The sequence below is a fragment of the Podarcis tiliguerta genome (assembly GCF_965153285.1).
Source record: "Podarcis tiliguerta genome assembly, chromosome: 1".
Lineage (NCBI taxonomy): Eukaryota > Metazoa > Chordata > Lepidosauria > Squamata > Lacertidae > Podarcis > Podarcis tiliguerta.
The window spans coordinates 80,290,856-80,306,026 of NC_139534.1; the positions used below are offsets into that span (position 1 = coordinate 80,290,856).

At 41.6% G+C, this 15,171-nt stretch overlaps 2 protein-coding genes across 2 annotated transcripts; one reads left to right on the forward strand and one right to left on the reverse strand.

Moving 5' to 3' along the window:
* Positions 1-258: 258 nt before the first annotated feature.
* RAG1 (recombination activating 1) lies at positions 259-3,402 on the forward strand (the record flags this gene model as incomplete). Its single annotated transcript, XM_083399420.1, has 1 exon — positions 259-3,402. The coding sequence occupies one exon, from the start codon at positions 259-261 to the stop codon at positions 3,400-3,402; it is 3,144 nt and encodes a 1,047-aa protein (XP_083255546.1).
* Positions 3,403-11,764: 8,362 nt separating this feature from the next.
* On the reverse strand, positions 11,765-13,348 carry RAG2 (recombination activating 2; the record flags this gene model as incomplete). The annotated part of the gene is made up of 1 exon (XM_083426866.1): positions 11,765-13,348. One exon carries the CDS (start codon positions 13,346-13,348, stop codon positions 11,765-11,767), a length of 1,584 nt encoding a protein of 527 aa, XP_083282992.1.
* Positions 13,349-15,171: the final 1,823 nt, after the last annotated feature.

Genomic DNA, 15,171 nt, shown 5'->3' on the forward strand with positions numbered 1-15,171 from the left:
TTTTAGATTGAATTGTTGTGTACAAACATTTTTCTGTTTGCTTCCCTGGGCTTCTTTATAAGTAAATTAAATATTTCATTGGCATTTTGTTAGCAATCAAATAATGTGCACTGGCCTTTTTAGGAACGTGGAATATATTAGCATTTCCCCCCTTCAATTGTTTTTCATCATAGCATTCACTTTGGTGCATTGGAATTCCTAACCCTCTTCTTTTTCTCTTTCTCTTTCCCTCATCATAGGAAGTCAACATCCGCCAGCATGGAAATGCTGCCACCACCAAGCATGAACTTGTGCTTTGTGTCGGAGCAGCTCCAGCCGCCCTCTATGAAGTTTTCTGAATGGAAATTCAAGCTGTTCAAAGTGAGATCACTTAGCAAACCGCTTCCGGAAGACAGTCACCTGGTTCACAGTGATAAAGGAAAAGAGGCAGCCTCTCTGGACAATGTCACCGAGGAGCAGGCTGATGTGATTACTTCAGTGTCACAAGAACCTTCTGAAACAGTCACGGAAGTCAACAGCACTGTGCAGCCAAGAGATAAAAATGCCTTTCCTGTGAACCAAAGGGAGATTGAAACTCACCAAACCAAACTGCAGCACCTCTGTCGCATCTGTGGAGGCTCATTTAAGACTGACCCTTACAAGCGAAGCCACCCAGTTCATGGGCCAGTGGATGATGAGATACAAGCCCTTCTAAGAAAGAAGGAGAAAAGGGCCACATCCTGGCCAGATCTCCTTGCTAAGGTTTTCAAGATAGACGTGAGAGGTGACATTGACACAATCCATCCTACTAATTTTTGCCACAACTGCTGGAATGTTGTTCAAAGGAAATTCAGCAATTCTCCATGTGAAGAGTATTTCCCAAGGAATGGCACCATGGAATGGCATCCCCATTCCCCAAGCTGCGAGGTGTGTGGCACTGCCTTCCGTGGGGTCAAAAGAAAGAAGCAAGCCCTGAATCCACAGATGAGCAAAAAGCTCAGGATCGCAGCTGGGCGTGCTAGAAAAATAAGGCGTGTAAGGAATACGAAACGAGTGAACCACAAGGCTTTAATGAAAAAGATTGCCAACTGCAACAAGATACACCTCAGTACCAAGATCCTTGCTGTAGATTATCCTGCGGACTTTGTCAAATCAATCTCTTGCCAGATCTGTGAGCATATCTTGGCTGATCCAGTAGAAACGACATGTCGGCACTTATTCTGCAGAGTCTGCATCCTTAAATGCCTCAAAGTGATGGGAAGTTATTGCCCAGCCTGTCGCTATCCTTGCTTTCCGACAGATCTGGTGAGTCCTGTTAAATCCTTCTTGAGTATCCTCAACAGTTTGGCTGTGAGATGTCCAGTGAAAGGGTGTCATGAGGAGGTCCTCCTGGGAAAATACTGCCACCATCTTTCCATCCACAAAGAGGTAGAAGACAAAGAGGGCTATGTGTATGTAAACAAAGGTGGCCGGCCAAGACAACACTTACTTTCATTGACCCGGAGGGCACAAAAGCACCGCCTAAGAGAACTCAAGCTTCAAGTGAAAGCTTTTGCAGAGAAAGAAGAAGGGGGCGATGTAAAGTCTGTGTGTCTAACTTTGTTCCTACTGGCTCTGAGAGCGAGAAATGAACATAGACAAGCTGATGAGTTGGAAGCTATGATGCAAGGAAAGGGATCAGGCCTTCACCCAGCTGTTTGCTTGGCAATTCGGGTCAACACTTTTCTCAGCTGTAGCCAATACCATAAAATGTACAGAACTGTAAAAGCAATAACAGGAAGGCAGATATTTCAGCCATTGCATGCCCTCCGAACTGCTGAAAAGTCTCTCCTCCCAGGTTACCATCCATTTGAGTGGAAGCCACCCTTAAAAAACGTCTCCAGTAACACAGAAGTAGGCATTATTGATGGGCTGTCAGGCATACAGCGTTTGGTTGATGACTACCCAGTGGACACAATTGCCAAGAGATTTCGATATGATGCAGCTTTGGTTTCTGCCCTGATGGATATGGAAGAAGACATCATGGAAGGACTGAAAACTAAGGACTTGGATGACTATTTGAAAGGCCCTTTCACAGTGGTGATTAAAGAGTCCTGTGATGGAATGGGAGATGTCAGTGAAAAGCATGGCTGTGGCCCACCAGTCCCCGAGAAAGCAGTTCGGTTCTCTTTCACACTCATGAGCATCACGGTAGCTCATGATAAGGGAAGCTCCAATATCTTTGAAGAAAGCAAGCCCAATTCAGAACTGTGTTGCAAACCTTTGTGCCTCATGCTGGCTGATGAATCAGATCATGAAACACTCACAGCCATACTGAGCCCTCTTGTGGCAGAAAGAGAGGCCATGAAAAATAGTGTATTGATACTTGATATGGCTGGGATCCCCAGAATGTTCAAATTTGTCTTTCGGGGCACTGGATATGATGAAAAGCTTGTCCGTGAAGTAGAGGGCCTTGAAGCCTCTGGCTCGACTTACATTTGCACACTTTGTGATACAACACGCCAGGAAGCATCTCAGAACTTGATCCTCCATTCCATAACGAGAAGTCATACTGAAAACCTAGAGCGCTATGAGGTGTGGAGGTCAAACCCTTTCCATGAGACTGTTGAAGAACTACGTGACAGAGTGAAGGGTGTTTCTGCCAAGCCTTTTATTGAGACTGTTCCTTCGATAGATGCATTGCACTGTGACATTGGCAACGCAGCCGAGTTTTACAAAATATTCCAGTTTGAGATTGGCGAAGTATACAAAAACCCTGACGCATCCAAAGAAGAGAGAAAGAGGTGGCAATCAACTCTTGATAAGCTCCTTAGAAAGAAAATGAACTTAAAGCCTATGACAAGGATGAATGGAAATTTTGCAAGAAAGCTCATGACCAAAGAGACTGTGGAAGCAGTTTGTGAATTAATAAAGTGTGAGGAGAGACAGGAAGCCCTTAGAGAACTCATGGACCTTTACCTTAAGATGAAGCCAGTATGGCGGTCCTCATGTCCCACCAAGGAATGCCCAGAACTTGTTTGCCAATACAGCTTCCATTCTCAACGTTTCGCAGAGTTGCTGTCCACAAAATTCAGTTACAGATATGAGGGAAGGATCACAAATTACTTTCATAAAACGCTTGCTCATGTTCCTGAAATTATTGAAAGAGATGGCTCCATTGGTGCTTGGGCAAGTGAGGGCAATGAATCTGGGAACAAGCTATTCAGGCGCTTTCGGAAAATGAACGCCAGGCAATCAAAATGCTATGAAATGGAGGATGTCTTGAAGCACCATTGGCTGTACACCTCAAAACATTTGCAGAAGTTCATGAATGCTCATAATATGTTGAAAAGCCAGGGGTTCACATTAAATCCAGAGCAGAGTATGGGAGATTTCATGACACTGGAAGACTCATTAGAATTTCCTGATTCCATGGAATTCTAAGCAGAGGGTAAAATTGCATTGGTCCTGGAGCTGAACTGCCTTTAGTGCAGGCAGTCTTGGAAATAGCATTGCTGTTTACAATGAGTGGTAGAGAGTCCTGCCTTTGATGGCATTTTATGGTGGGCTGTCCTGGGTAACACATTCCAGAATATGATAAGGTGTGTTAGTAGACTGGTGTGAATTACTGACCAGTTTGTAAGAGGAAAGTTGAAAGGTTTTAGGAATCTTATTCTGATTTCTTTCTATCATGTAGTAACTTTTACCAAAGTTTTGGAAGTTTAGAAAAGTTTGTGGAGACATCAAATGAAGATGATAATGCAGAGAGAGAATAGAATGCTTGTTTTCGTAGCTATATTTTATCCTCCCTGGGAACCCATTTTATAGCTATATTTTATCCACCATGGGAATCCATCTTAAGGGTAGAATACACATTCATTTAATAGATAAAATATAAATAGTTCATTTAAAAGTTTTAGTTTTCTTTATTAGTGGTCAGTGGCCTCTAGTTTCTAATAGCAGCATGAAGGGATTTGACCCTTATTGTCCATTAAATGTTGCTAATATTTAGATCTGAGGCTGTGCCAACATAGGATAAAGTAAAAACTCATAGGCTTCAATCCAGAGAAAACCAGTCATGTTTATGTCCTTGTAAGAACAACACCAGTAATTGAAAACTTGAAATCATCACATTTCAAGTTTCCTTGACTCTACAAGCAAAGACCAATTAACTGGAGCAGGATGGAAAAACTTGAATTGTGATGATGTCACAGCATGCACACAGACTCACATGAGATAGTGGGAAGAGGGCAAGAAGGAGACAATAGGTTGCAGGTTGTTGGTAGACACATCCATCTTTCTGTTCTTAACACCACTCACTAAATAAACGATAATCTTCTATAGGTTTGCAAGAAGTCCCAGTGAATTTATTGTTAATGATTTCAGCATGCTTCAATGTAAGCTTTTGTTTTAAATACCTTATTGGATTGTGATTAGTTTAATTTACACATCTGCAATGCTGCTCATCTATTAACATCAGTACAGTATTTATAAAATTGTTTGCACACTGGGATAATGCCTATCCAGGCTGTTCAGATAACTACAGCATATGCTTTTTATGACAGTCTCTTTTATATGACAGTCTCTTTTTATGACAGTCTCTTTTTTTTTTGCCAGCAAGTTTTGTGACAAGTAATTTTATTGATACAATAGCAGTGATTTTATCTTTTACTGTTTTCTGAACTAATCTTATGTTTCTTTTAAAAATGTTTGCTTAAGCGTTAGTTTTTTTTTAAAAAAAACCCTGAAATGTTTTCCTTTGTATTTTTACTTAACATATTTTAGCTTTTTAACAGATTGCAAATTGTTTTTGGTAATAAGCAAATGTTATTCTTATATATGTAATTTCTCTTGCAGTATGTATTTGTTTGAAAATATGCATCTTTCTATGTTTTGGGTACAGTTTTGGAGCTGAGAGCTATATTGCAAAATTCGAGATGTGCAAACTTCAGAAAAAACCAACTGCATTTGGGTCCAACAGTAGTCTGGAAGGTGAGGTTCGAGAGTTTTGCAAAAAATAAAATTCCCCAAGCATCCCATTGCTGAGACTCTCACAATGCACTAAGAGCCTGCTTTTAGGACCATCTGTAGATGGCTCTTAATAAATTTGATTGATTATAAATAAACTCAATTGATGCTTAAAGGGATCTTACTGCCCACTGTGAAAATTTTATTTACAGACAAGTCCAGAAAGCTCAATAAAATCCGCACCTTTCCTTTGGCACAACTCTGAAGTTCTGAACTATTCATGCTGCTGCTTGTTTGATTCCTACTTTATCTGGAACCTGACATTGCAGGGTTTGTAATCTGCTACTGTATGCCAAATCTGCTTCGGCAATATATTTCTGTCATCTTTTGCAATGCGTTGGCAATACCTGGTGCATGTAAACTTCAGCAGGAGGGGGCTCTGGGGCTTTTTTGTTTTGTTTTTGCCTACATGCCAGTGTTGCTTGTGGCAAAAAGCTACCCCATATTGTCTCACACATTCTCTCTCCTACACATACACACATAGGGGCAGGCACACAGCTGATCCATGCAGCTCCAAAGAGCAGAGGGACTATTACCTTCTTTGTGCTCATCAGATGACCAGGGACTTGAAGGGGGCAAATTAGGGTGCTGGGCTCTGCCCACCTCATACTTAATATTTTCTCTACTGATTCTCAACAGTCTGAGTTAGGATTTCTTCTTTTGAACAAGGTTGTACATGACTCATCTCAGTCTATATATGCCTTAGAGATATTCAACTATTCTGAACTTAGCTCCTGTTGCTCTGTCCCAGCTTCTGCCAATCTAGCATAGTAGTGCAAGTAGATAAATATGTACCGCTGCGGTGGGAACGTAAATGGCATTTCAGTGCACTCTAGCACTCATCACACTGTGCACTCTGTGCACCAGTAGCAATTTAGTCATGCTAGCCACATGACCTGGAAAACTGTCTGTAGACAAACACCGGCTCCCTTGGCCTGAAGTGAGATGAGCTGCGCACACCATAGTCGCCTTTGGCTGGGCTTAACCATCTAGGGGTCCTTTACTCTTAAAAACACGCACACACACACACAAAATTCTATCCTTATTTTACCCTGCTTTTTTGTATGATTCCTTAGTCGTGTGGGTTGTTGCAAAGAGTCTCATTTGAGATATTAGTCTGGAAGTTACACTATTAAATCCCCCAGACACTTAGGGGAGGGGGTTGACATCTGATTTCCTCGGTGCACCGCAAGCTATCGGGGAAAGTTGAGGCTGGTTTTGTTTTGTTGTCTTTCTCCTGTACAAACTTGAAATTAGTCTTGTGTTCTCTTTGTCTCTGTTCCTGCATTATTTAAATAAAGGTGTCTGTTTGGTTCAGAGGCTTTGAACTCATTTAGACAAAAGGAAGTCTCCAGCAACTGATTCCTTTAGTGAAGTGTAGAGAGAAAAACAATAGGACAAACTGCACAGCCTTGCATCTGAATGAGAGTGATTTTTGTTATTTGCCAAGAGATGCGCAGTGTTGGCCCACGGCTAGGCAAATGGTTTATTGTGAAGCTTTTGGGGGCTTTGAAGCAGCTTTAAATAAGTGGAAGCACTTACATTCTTTCTCTTCTTCAAAATTACATTTCCTTTCTACTCTAAATTGATATAAATACCTCAGATGCTCGTTCTGTTGGTTGGGAAGCTATCTCTCCCCCCCCCCTTAAATCGTTCTTGCTAAATTGTATTGAAACTCAGCTCTTGGCAATTATTTTCTGTAGTTTTATTGTCGAAAGACTTGAGCAAGGTGTTTTAACAGGCAGTCTGAACCCCAGCCAAGAAACTTGGAGTTCAGCTAACAATTAATTCATTGTGTTAATTTAGCTGTCTGGATCCTACCAATGCCACTTTGATTTAACTGGGGTTTGGTTCAGGAGGCCAGTGGCTGGGACCTGACATGCTGGGCAGTTTACCAACAGACATTGCTTTCTCTTGTTTCACCGTATTCTATGCTTACCTTATTGCTTCAGACGAAAAGGATTTGTGCTTGATTTTGAGGTAGCCAGTTACAAATGCTCTAAACTCAGGACTCGGCCATGTGTCCTAAACTGTGACATTAATGATCATTCCAAAATTAAAGCAAATGTGGATGCCCAATTTATTTAAATGTCATTTTCTAAGGATTTAGAGAGCATACTGCAATTCTGCAGTCAAACACTGGCTGTAAAATCCAAAAATCTAGGAACAGGGAACCACTTTCTGTTACTTCAGTAAATGAAAACAACAACACATGCCAAAGTGGGATGGGTGTCCTTGTAATCATATGCCCTGCAACTTTAAGGTATTTCTTTATTGGAGCACTATTTTATTTTTTTAAGAAACCATTACATGGGCGTAGCTAAGGTGGAGGGCATGGAGGGGCAGCTGCCAATCCCTAAATCAATAAAAATCAACAAAAATACATAGCAAACAGAGGTCCTGCCCCCACCCAACAAAAATCCTGGCTACACACGTGATCCATTAGCTTATTCTGTGATTCTCATTGTCTCAGTTTTTAAAAGCAATGATTTGTATCCTAATCTTGGAGTTATAAGAGTTAAGAAACATCCTGAGATGATAACATCATGAGACTTAGCAGAAGCTCTTTGCTTTGCAGTGGAACCAGAGAACTGAGGAGGCCACCAGTGCCATATTTTCAAATAAAATGCTTTCAAAGGTTATATCAAGCAATATTATTTCTTGTTCTGTTCATTTTATGTTATTGTTAAAATTGTTCTTAAAAATAAACTCTTTGAGAAATATTTAACGTTTCCCTTTCTTATGGTTTACTGCGAAGTTGTATTTGAGATGCTCTGCCCTGGTTCTCAAAGGCAGAATGCTGTTGAACAAATGTGCCATTGGCCTGATCCAGCAGACTCTTCTTATGCTCTTATTGGGAGAGGGGGCAAAAAGGAGAGTTAGGGTTTCAGTCAATGCTGCACAAGCAGAGTTCCACTCACACAGCTGGACTTCCACTTCCTCTCCTCCTTCCCAAAATCTGCTCAGTGTGTCTGTCTGTCTGTCTCTGAACCCCTTGGAAGACTTGTTGGGGTACATAGGGGACTGAGAGGAGATATGGGGGAAGTTCTGTTGCACAAGCATAAGTTGGCTGTGTGAACAGAACAGGAAACCCATCACCCCCAGTTCTCCTATAGTCCTCCTGACACCGTAGTCAGCAGGGTGCGAGAGACAAGGAATACAGTCAAACCTTGGCTCCCGAACACTGAAAACCCGGAAGTAAATGCTCTGGTTTTTGAACATTTTTCAGAAGCTGAACATCCGATGTTCCGCTTGAGTGCAGGAAGCTCTTGCAACCAATTGGAAGCCATGCCTTGGTTGTCAAATGTTTAAGATGAATAGGTTTCTGGGACGGATTACGTTTGACAACATTAACAGAATGGAAAGGAAGCGATGGCACTACTAGCGCCTGCTTCAGAGCAATAACATCCATCCTGCTCCCACACGAACCCCCACACAATTCAAACCACAGCAAGCCACAGTCAAAGAGGTGCTGCCCAATTACATAATTCCCAGAGTAGGTCCATTGAACTCAGTGGACAAAGTTAGGCCTGCTGATTACAATTGTTGGGTCTATTCTGATAATGACTTAGTTGGATATCACTCAGTGTTTTCAGTAGTGGGGAGGAAAATTGAATCTTAATTTGTTGATCCGAAATTGGCCTGGTTTGGCTTGGAGTGTTTTGGAGGCCACCAGCTTTGTGACAGGTTTGAATCAGAACCTTTCTTAGGAAAACTGAAGCTTTGTCTTCAATATTCTAAGATTATTATTTTTTTTAAAAAGGTTGTGACTCCTTTTCCTTGCTTCTATGCTGTGTGCCTTTAATATTGTAGTATTGTTGTGCATCAAAAAGAATAGTGCCATTTTGTTCTCTCAACAATCCTGTGAAGTACATGAAATGGAGATGAGCTTCATACCTGACAAATGAGCTTCATACCTGAGTGGGGAGATAAGCAAAGGCATCCCTGCTAAATTCTATCAGCTCTAGCAAACTAACTCTTTTGCCATTCCTGTAGAAAGCTGCATGCACTCTATTATTTAGTCATTCATTCATTAACTAACTATTTATCCAGCCCTTCCTCCAAAAAGAGCCCAGGGCCAAGTGCTAAAACCATTCAATTTTTAAAAAATTAAAAATGTATTTGAAATATCTGAAAACATTAAAAACACATAAAAAAGAAACTACTTGCAAGTTCTATGTAAACTCCTACATAGAAGTGAGTTCCCTGAGGGAGTTTTGGGTCAGCTCAGGCAGCCTTGAGTAATCAGCAGTGCTTTTGATATCAAGCCATGCACATGTATCAGTGACTACAATCCTAAACACATTAAGCAGCTAGTAAGCCCCCACTAAAGGGACGCGGGTGGTGCTGGGGGTTAAATCACAGAAGCTAGGACTTGCCGATCAGAAGGTCGGTGGTTCGAATCCCCATGATGGGGTGAGCTCCCGTTGCTCGGTCCCTGCTCCTGCCAATCTAGCAGTTTGAAAGCACGTCAAAGTGCAAGTAGATAAATAGGTACCACTCTGGTGGGTAGGTAAATGGTGTTTCCATGCGCTGCTCTGGTTTGTCAGAAGTGGCTTGGTCATGCTGGCCACATGACCCTGAAGCTGTACGCCAGCTCCCTCGGCCAATAAAGAGAGATGAGCACCGCAACCCCAGAGTCGGTCACGACTGGACCTAATGGTCAGGGGTCCCTTTACCTTTACCTAAGCCCCCACTAAATGCAATGGGATTTCAGAGTTAACATGTATAGGGTCTAGCATCTTTTAAAGCATTCCTTTTGGATGCCTTAATAGCATGTTCAGTCCTATCCATGTTGGTGTCGGTTGTCAAACCTGTTAAATCCCAAGCATGATTGTATTGGTTCTCAAGCACATTATTCTTGTTTTAATTTGATGCATTTATTGTTCTTACAAAAACCATAGGATATTCTTGCAAAAAAAAATACAAATTCAATAAAAATGAAGTGCCAACTTCCAAAATACATGTCACCACAAGACATTGAATAATCTCCACATTTCTCATTTACAAAGATTGTAAGTAATCACAGCATTTCCTCATACAAAATTAGATACAAAATTAAATCAATTTTGCATTTTTGGAAATAAAGCATTCTGCGCACAAATTTGTATGTATGGTTCCACTTAATTACAAATAAATCTAATGTGCAGCATCTTTCACTCAAACTTATTATTCTGTGATGAAAAAAATAAAAGGAAGATTTCTGCACCATTATGTCTTGTTTAATGCCATGTAAATTCACTGCTGATTGAATCAGGTTTACTGATTGTTTTATATGAAAGCTGAATAGATAACATTTTTGGTTAGGCTTTAAAACTCTTCTACATAGTAATATATATGCATACAGAACAAGACCTCATGCAAATCACCTCTAGCTCTGGGCAGTGCTTTTTTGGGTAAGAAAGCAAGATGCTGGTATTCACATATTGATAAAAATGCCATGGGTGTCAGCACAGAATGGCTGCCAAGAATCCAGCTGAAAACCAGAAGAGCCACCGCCAGTCAATGAGACAATCCTATACTAGATGGCAGATAGGCCAATGGTCTGACTCAGTGGAGATATTCTCATTTTATGCTGTATCTGGACCCAGGTCATCTGTACCTTTGCTCAGCTACATGTGAGAAAAAGTCAAGATATGGTGATTCTAAATGTAACCACAGGCTTTTGTCCCCTGAATAAACTGGAGTTCTTCTCATGAGTTCGTCTATCCTCTCGTTTTCTCCACGTGGTTTGGTTTTGTGTGTGTGTAGCCATTACTGTTTAAAGTGGTATCATAGTGCTTTAACTGTATAGTGTCAATGTGGCCAGAATCTCAGAAGAGATAGCATTATTGGTCATACCACACATTATATTAATACAATCATTGCTTTGCTGAATTTAAGCAAAACCATTTCGATCCAGTAAAATGCATTTCTAATGATGCAATAAAATGGAGCAGCATTTGTCTTTACTTTTTATTTTATTTAAAAATCTTAGAACGTAAAAAATACAGAAGCTATAATTACAACAATGGTATAGAGCTGATGTCAGGAGCTGGGCAGAGGAGGTCACAGCTCAGAAGCAGATGAGGGGAAAAGGTGGGAAATAATGGGAGAGGATGAGCAGGAAGAGCCAGAGCAGCAGCTGGCTGACACATTGTCACTAGAAAGCATTCCAGACCCACCATCTCCCAGAACCTGGCGAGCCTTAAAAGTAGGAGAGCAAAGAGCTCAAAGACAAAGGGCATTTAGCGGCATCCGTAGAGGAGATGATGGTGATGAATGAGGAAGTGGGGGAGAAGGGGGATGGAGATTTACTCGGGACAATGCCACTATCCAAGAGGCTGGGTTCTATCGCCTCTCTTTGTAAAGTTTGAAATAAAAAAGGATTGTTAGAAACTTTTCCTCGTACTGATACTTTCCTGGGTAACCAGCTGGGAGCCCCCTGACAGCTAAAAACAATCACAACCTTCACCCTTGGTAAAAGCCAAGACAAACACTTAGCCCACCATCTCTAAAACATTTTATCCACAGAATAAGAAGCCAAGAAGCCAAGCCAAGAAGAATATTCGTCTCAAATATTTAACTATACAGGGAATTGTGGATTCTTTTATAAGTCTCAAGTACTGTGACCATCATATTAAACTGAAATAAATTCAAATAATTACAAAAAAAAAAACAACAAAAATTGAAACCAAAGCATCACTATGAAATCTTAAAACTATTTTGATTTGTTACTGGTCACTGAATTGGGAATATCAGAGTTTTTCATACCAAAATGCCATTCATTAATGTTAGACTATTGAAATAGCTTCCGGATAAATGACTTTTTTGCAGGAGTGAATATTGTCATGGGTTTTTTCCTGTGCAATGCTTTCATGGGTGGCTTTTCGATTGGAGGAGTCTCCTTGGGAGTCTGCAGTCCCCTGGCCAAACTGGTATGCTCAGGGCAGAAGTACTTGGTGTTTACCTGTGAAAGGTGAATAAGCATGTCTTCAGATAAGTCCATGCACTGAGCGTGGACCCAGTGACCATCTCCATTTGAACAGAAGATCATTGCTGGCTTGTTGAGCTCTGTTGAGTACAAGGGCACCCAAGTGTTGATATCAATATCACAGCCTGAAGAGCAGGTGATCCAATAGCCTGTTTCTGACTCATCTTCTTCATCATCTTCATTATAGGTGTCAATGTCAAAGCTGAAAGTGAACTCCTCTGAATCTTCAAAAGGCGTAGACTCTCCTGCATCTTCTGTAGAACTCTGACTGCACACTTGTGCCATCTGTTCTGGGTCCTGATCACTTTCTTCTCTGCATCTCAACAAGTAAAAGTAGTTCGCATCTGAAATTAGCTGCCTGTTGTCTCCGGGTATACCAAACAGTATGGCTCCATTTCCCATATCACTCCCAAACCATATCTTGCAGTGTTTGATATCTGGGGTCCATTCTGGTGCCTCTCTTTCCACTATCTCTATCTTGTTATCTTCTAGGTTGATTGTATTACAAACCATTCTCTTCTGGTTATCAGAGTGGTAGCCTCCAACAATGACAAATTCCTGGTCTCCAGTCTGGGTCATGATGGCACTTGATACTGAGATCCCACCAGACAAAACACTACAGTTCACAGCTGGGCTTCCTAAGGGAAGGTCAACTTTTATTCTATAGAGATTTGGGGGTCTCGTATTACTTTCAATGGAATGGCCTCCTATGATATAGATGGTGTCATTTCTAGCAAGGGAGAGATGAAAGGAGAATCCCCCCATAAGCTCTTGGAAGGCATGTGAGGTGCAACATCCAAATTCAGGGTCAACCAGAAATATGTATGGCATACAGTCAACCACACTGTTCCAGTTTTCAGTTGTCCTCTCTCCGAGGGCCTTGTATGATCTCCCCCCAACTATAACAATTATACTTTTACCTTGACTATGAACCACATTAATGGTATGGCCATATCTGGCTTCTGGGACCTCCCCAGCTAATTCTTTCTCAGTACACCTAAATGTGAATTTCTTGCTATTCTTGCTGATTAGGCTCATGATGTACAGCTTATCAGAAAGTTCATTGTTGGGTGTTTTCCCCCCATGGATGAAGTATGGACACTTCTCAGACTGGGCCATACTGCCTTTGGGAGTGCAGATGGCAGGGTACCGCAGAGGGGGAAGGTAGCAAGAATCCTTAGAGAAGTATGCCGGCTTCAGTTTGAGCTCTTCCTTTTTGAAATCAAGAAGGAAAACTCCAGTCGGACAGGACCTCTTTGGCCAGCCTTTCTGTCCAAACAAGAAAACACGGCCATCAAAGTTCAGCAGTGAAAATCCTGGCTGGATCAGTGAAGAATTGTTAATGGTCGATATCATCTGAAGAGGCATCTTCTCAGGCAAACAAGTCATGGTATTGTCAATATCTGGAAGAAAAGAGAATGAGAAGGTGAGCTGCAGGGTGATTAAATAAGTTACTGCTTGGCTGTGTGACCTTGAACATATCAGGTCACTGCTCTTCACCCTGTGTCACTGCCTGTCAATGGAAGTAATTCTCTGAGATAAATGCTGTGAAAACCACAACATGAAAAAGAATGGTAGAAAAGGCAATCAAAAGGCTAAATAAGATGTGACATTTGTTTTATATCTTCTCCTGGAGGGAGCAAGGCCATATAGCTCAGCACTCATCTAGAGTAGTAAACTTTCAGAGGTCTGGCTGCAAGTGCACGTAAGCCTGTAAGGATTCATTTCAAGCCAGCCCTTGCTCAGTGTTAACAACAGAGCAACAAGGAGGAAGAGGTTGGAAAGAGGGACCAGTTTCAGGATTAATTCATCAAGCGGTATCAGTCCTTCTGGGAAGCCTTTTGAGAAATGAAGAATTTAGGTGGTCTACAAAGAATAAATATCAAGTCAAAGCCTTGGCTAACTTAGGACACAGTTCACCTGGGATCTATTCTTGCACCAGCTCTGTTGAAAGGTGCTAAGAAGGAATTCTCATGCTAGCCACACCTCTTTTTCATTTCAACTCAATGTTCCCCTGAGGTTTTGGCTCCAAAGGAAGATGGCATGTGATCTAGGCAGCAGCAAGAGCAGCACATGCATATCACAGGCCAGAAACCCCAAGCCTTCCTTCTCTGTTATCTAGCTGACCAACACTACTATCTTAACTAGAGCTAGGGGAGGAAATTAGACTTTAAATGCAGTCTGGGGGACCTCTGACCTGCAGGCCAGATGCACCTCATGAGAGGTCCCTATTCGGGCTTCCAACTCGCTCCAATGAGATGCTGTTTTCAAGTCTAACAGTCTTGCAGGGGACATATTTGGGAGGAAAGTATAGCTGAGTGGGGACTAGTTGCTTCTCCTCATGTGCAGCAGCAGTTAGGCTTGACAAAGGCCTCCCATTGGCTTTGCTAAATGTTCAGACCAGCTGCATTACACAGAAACAAAAACAGCACATTGCTAGCATACTTCAACAACATTTTTCAGTTTAGAGATGTATGGCCATAATAGAGGTGCCATAGTTTACAGTGGTACCTCGGGTTAAGTACTTAATTCGTTCTGGAGGTCCGTTCTTAACCTGAAACAGTTCTTAACCTGAAGCACCTCTTTAGCTAATGGGGCCTCCTGCTGCTGCCACGCTGCCTGAGCACGATTTCTGTTCTCATCCTGAAGCAAAGTTCTTAACCCGAGGTACTATTTCTGGGTTAGCGGGGTTTGTAACCTGAAGCGTCTGTAACCTGAAGTGTCTGTAACCCAAGGTACCACTGTATTATGAGAGGCATCATGATCCTTGACAGGATGCTATCATTTGTCTGTTATCATTTATCTCTTGGGATGCTGACAAGAAGAAATTGTGATGTGGCAAATGGCATAGATTTGCCAGTCGCTTTATTGTTTGCTTAAAGGCTTCCCAGGTTTGCACTAGCCAAATACTTTAGTTTTTATTTCAAAAAACATGAGTCTAGGGCATCTATCTCCCATCTATCTGAAAGAAATTTTGTTTCTGCATTTGCTTTGTGGGTTATCAAATCTTGAAATTTATATGAAAGGTTGCAAATATGCTGGGAAAATGTGCATGGACTGTGCATTTCTTCTTGTCTCGCAGACCCTATGAAAATCAGAAATGTAGGTTACAATTGTATACACAATTACCTGGGAGTAAGCGGCATTACAGGGCCAGTGAAATTTGTTTTCACGTAAAGCGTGTTCTCCTTCATGGAGAGCACGTGTTGCGG